Genomic DNA, 4,872 nt, shown 5'->3' with positions numbered 1-4,872 from the left:
GCTAAGCAAACCAGCAAAGCAGGAGACAAGTCACAATGGTCAAATCTAAAAGCAGACTCACGTTTAGATGACCCAGACTATGAAGAGAGCTGGAAAGAGCCAGATGTCAAAAAATTGGTAAAATACCACCCAGAAGCGGCCGTTGATTTTTCCAAGCCGTACCGACCAACAACATCGGCGGGAAAATCAATGTTCGTAGCAAGAATAGCCGAAACAACCAGAAAACCCAAAAATCCCACCAACGGTGGGCCAATATGATGGTATCTCATATCCAGACGATCACTTGCAAACCTTCACGGCTGCGGGTTTTGTGTCTGGATGGACTATGCCGTTATGGTGCCACATCTTTACGCTAACCCTCGTGGGAGCCGCTAGAGCATGGTTTGAAAGGTTACCAGATGGCCAAATCACAAGCTGGGAAGATCTAACAAAAAATTTCACACAACAATTTAGCCAACAACGGCGACACATCAATGACCCGGCGGACATTTTGAATATCGTTAGAAAAGATAACGAGACACTCAAAGACTTCATCACAAGATTTAACAAAGAAGGGCTAAACATCGGCGGTGTAAGTGAAGAACTTCTGCGGGCAGCCTTTCGCCAAAACGTAAAGTGTGACGATCTTATACGTAACCTCACGGGCAAAGATGGCATGCCGCAGCGATGGGACGATGTTATGACTGCGGCCAAAAGGTATGCGCGAATGGAAAAAAGCTTAGGGAAAGAACTGGCAAAAAATGACGCCAGAAATGACATTAATAGGGCTCGCCAGGGAAAAAGAATGTCTTCCGTATGGTCAAGGTTGAACAGCGAAAGAGAATCCATGTCCGATCCATCCAGAACAAGACAAAGAGGCCAACCAAGTACACCCCAAACGAACACAACCCAGTGGACTCCGCTGACAAGAAGCCCAACCCACATAATGTACAACGAAGGGATCCAGCTGAAGAAACCGGCACCAGTCAAAAAAGGGCCAAGCACAGATATGAAAAGTTATTGCGACTTTCATGAGCAACATGGCCACACGACAAATCAGTGTATCAACTTGAAAGACGCGATCGAGGAATGTGTTAAAATGGCAAACTGGATCACCTTTTCAGAAACATACAAGGAAAGTACAGACGCCCACCTCCAAGAGACGGCGGAAGACCAGAAAAGAAGATCAAATATCTACACGCCAATATGATCTCGAGCAACGTTCAGAACAAGAAAAGGAGGACAGAATGGGCGCCATGGAAGGAAGTACAAGTCATCTTTCCAAGAGTCAGCGGAGGGGCGAACAAAAAGGCACCCTTAGTAATTACAGTTGTTTTCGGTAATTACAGGACGCCCCGCTTCTTTGTTGACACAAGGGCAACGTCCAGTATCATGTAACGCCAGTGTTTCGACCTGGTAGATGAAGAAGACAAACGACGGTTGACGGCAGTGAACGCCCCAATCACAGGGTTCAACCAAAGTATCACATACCCGCTAGGACAGCTGACATTCCCAGTCGAGCTAAGCGATGGGCACCACTCCCGAACAGAAGAGGTTGATTTCCTAGTAATGGAAACTTCTCACCCATAATATGATATAATCTTGGGAAGAGAAGCCATTGGTGACTTCAACGCCACCCCCGTCAACAGCACATGGGATAGTCGGAGTACCAACCTAGACCGGGATAGCGATGATCCACGCCAACAAAGAATGCAACATGGCGGAGAAGAAAGCGCCAAAAGTGCAAAAAACGAACAAAATTAGAGAAGCGGAAAGATGGGTGCTCTACAAGAAATTCCTAGAGCAAAGCATAACCATTGGCCCAAACATCTCAGAAGGAGCGCGCGAGGCGCTTAAAACCTTATTACTCAAACATCAATATCTTTGCTTGGACCCCAGAAGACATGACGGGAGTCCCAAGAAGCAAGGCGGAACATGAGTTAAAAGTTAACCCAAGTTTCGTCCCGGTAGTACAAAAGCGAAGAAAGATGGGGCCAGAACAAGCAAAAGCATGTGATGAGCAGGTCCAGCAGCTGATCGACGCAGGTATAATCAGAGAAATTCAATACCAAACTTGGGTAGCAAATCCGGTAATGGTACCCAAGGCGAATGGGCAATGGCGCATGTGTATTGACTTCAAAGATCTAAACAAGGTGTGCCCAAAATATTGCTACCCTTTGCCAGAAATCGACCTTAAAGTTGACGCGCTGGTACCTTTTCAGTTCAAATGCTTCCTAGACGCTTGTAAGGGGTACCACCAAATCCACATGGCATCAAAAGATCAAGACAAGACAGCGTTCAGAACAAATAGCGGAACGTACTATTATAAAATGATGCCATTCGGCCTCAAAAACTGTAAGTTCCCCCGGGGCGTCGCCGATCGATACGAGATCCGCACGAGGTCTAGGAGTGCGGAATCCTCCTAGACTCGTTTAATGGTGTAGAAGACGAAGAACACGATTACACACAAACCAACACACGAACAAACACACGAATGGAATAAACAAATCTGCAGATCTTTTATATAATAATCAAACCACGTTACAAACCGAACAAAAACAAAGACACAGCCGACCCGAGGTGAGCTCTACCTCGGGTCGTCCCACACTACTCTCCCTCTCTGTTTCTCTCTAGACAATTGAACTGTAACACAAAACTCTAACTTTCTGAATTCTAAAACCTAAACAAGACACATATATATATAGACAAAACAACTTCGCGGGCTTGGGCTTGGGCCAGTAGGCGAAGTTGTTATAACTTCGCCTATGGCGAAGTTGTTTCTAACTTCGCCTCTGGCGAAGTTGTTCTAACTTCGCCTATGGCGAAGTTGTTCTAACATCGCCTATGGCGTCTCCGCTGGTCAGAATTGCATAGCAACGGTCACAAAATGCACCAACAGACTCCCCTTTGACCGTTGCTCTCAATTCTAACAAACACAAAAGATCATCTGTTACAAAACATGCACCAACAGACTCCCTCTTAACTGATGATCTTCTGTTTGCTTATTCTTGTAGGACTCGATTGCACTGTGATCTTCAAACTTGAACTTCACACATACATGCAACATCCATCCTGTCTTCAACCAGCTGTGTCTGAAACTGTCTTGTAGCTTCACAAATCTACCAATCACCCGGCGTCTTCCATATCAGATCTCCTCTTCAGTGTAAGCTTCTCCGACTATAATGATTGAGGTCTTTGACATGCATGCATCCCCGTGCCTAATTGATCATCTCAACCAATCACGTGAAGTACTTCTAACTTCACCAACACGTGAAGTTCTTCTAACTTCACCAACACGTGAAGTTGTGCTCCCTCCACAACTTCACCAACACTTCGGAATTGTATAGTAAGATAAGGTTCAATCTTCAACTACTCAATATCAAGTGATCAATTTCATCACAAAACCACCTTGACAGAATCTAACACACATGACCATTAATTAATCCGAAGCATCTTCGATCACCAGGGATAACGATCAAGAACATTAACACTTTAATTCCCGATTAAATCCAACTTGTTCCAAAATTGTAACAGGATCCAATTCTCGAACGCCTTGAAAATAACATAAATAATATGCTCTGACCGCAATCCAGTAATGACGAAAACCTTCAGTTCAATTTGACTTTCTTCAGTTGGTCAACCTCGAACAACAACAATTTCTTTGCCCAAAAACACCCAAATATGTGTCAACATCCAGTTTTAATCAATATCCTATTCACAACCTCAACTCCATATCCAGAGTTGACCCGTATTTGTTCACACGTAAGACCAAGAGATAACAAGTTTCACTCGTTGTCGGAACAACACTTTCGGTCTCACAATAATCGTGTAGACCTGGCCATACAGACGAAGACTCCAAATAATTTTTTTTTAACTTCGCCAAAAGTCAACTTCGCCTAAAAGTCAACTTCGCCTAAAAGTCAACTTCGCCTGGCTATAACTTCGCCTAAAAGTCAACTTCGCCTAAAAGTCAACTTCGCCCCTCATTAACTTCGCCTGGCTATAACTTCGCCTAAACCCTAAAATTTAAGCGACAACTTCGCCTAAACCCAATAACTTCGCCTACGGCGGCTGTTCGGCCAAAAACGCATCAGAAACGTGCTAGAAACACCAAAACGCAGATCTCGAACCATAGCATAAGAGCCTAAGGCTCTGATACCACTTGTAAGTCCCCCCGGGGCGTCGCCGATCGATACGAGATCCGCACGAGGTCTAGGAGTGCGGAATCCTCCTAGACTCGTTTAATGGTGTAGAAGACGAAGAACACGATTACACACAAACCAACACACGAACAAACACACGAATGGAATAAACAAATATGCAGATCTTTTATATAATAATCAAACCACGTTACAAACTGAACAAAAACAAAGACACGGCCGACCCGAGGTGAGCTCTACCTTGGGTCGTTCAACACTATTCTCCCTCTCTGTTTCTCTCTAGACAATTGAACTGTAACACAAAACTCTAACTTTCTGAATTCTAAAACCTAAACAAGACATATATATATATAGACAAAACAACTTCGCGGGCTTGGGCTTGGGCCAGTAGGCGAAGTTGTTCTAACTTCGCCTCTGGGGAAGTTGTTCTAACTTCGCCTATGGCGAAGTTGTTCTAACTTCGCCTATGGCGTCTCCGCTGGTCAGAATTGCATAGCGACGGTCATAAAATGCACCAACAGACTCCCCTTTGACCGTTGCTCTCAATTCTAACAAACACAAAAGATCATCTGTTACAAAACATGCATCAACAAAAACGCTGGGTCCACTTACCAAAGGTTGATGGACAAAGAGTTCAAACCCCTAATTGGCCGGAATTTGGAAGTCTACATGGATGATCTAGTCATTAAAAGCAAGACGGAAGGAGCCATGTTAAAAGATATTGAGGAGACCT

General features: G+C 44.4%; 1 protein-coding gene across 1 annotated transcript; it reads left to right on the top strand.

Moving 5' to 3' along the window:
• The first annotated feature begins 325 nt into the window (after positions 1 to 325).
• LOC143539763 (uncharacterized) lies at positions 326 to 1,189 on the top strand. The gene has a single exon (XM_077032983.1). The coding sequence runs from the start codon at positions 326 to 328 to the stop codon at positions 1,187 to 1,189; it is 864 nt and encodes a 287-aa protein (XP_076889098.1).
• The last annotated feature ends 3,683 nt before the right edge of the window (positions 1,190 to 4,872 follow it).

Source organism: Bidens hawaiensis, unplaced genomic scaffold (assembly GCF_021521415.1).
Source record: "Bidens hawaiensis isolate Kalapana, Puna unplaced genomic scaffold, B.hawaiensis_p1.1 tig00012010_1, whole genome shotgun sequence".
Classification (NCBI taxonomy): Eukaryota; Viridiplantae; Streptophyta; class Magnoliopsida; order Asterales; family Asteraceae; genus Bidens; species Bidens hawaiensis.
The sequence above is the reverse complement of the archived record's forward strand: the minus strand, read 5'-3'. Positions and strand labels throughout refer to the sequence as shown.

Coding starts and splice junctions, on each gene's coding strand:
- LOC143539763 (XM_077032983.1), top strand. CDS start 326: ATGCCGTTATGGTGCCACATCTTTACGCTAACCCTCGTGGGAGCCGCT.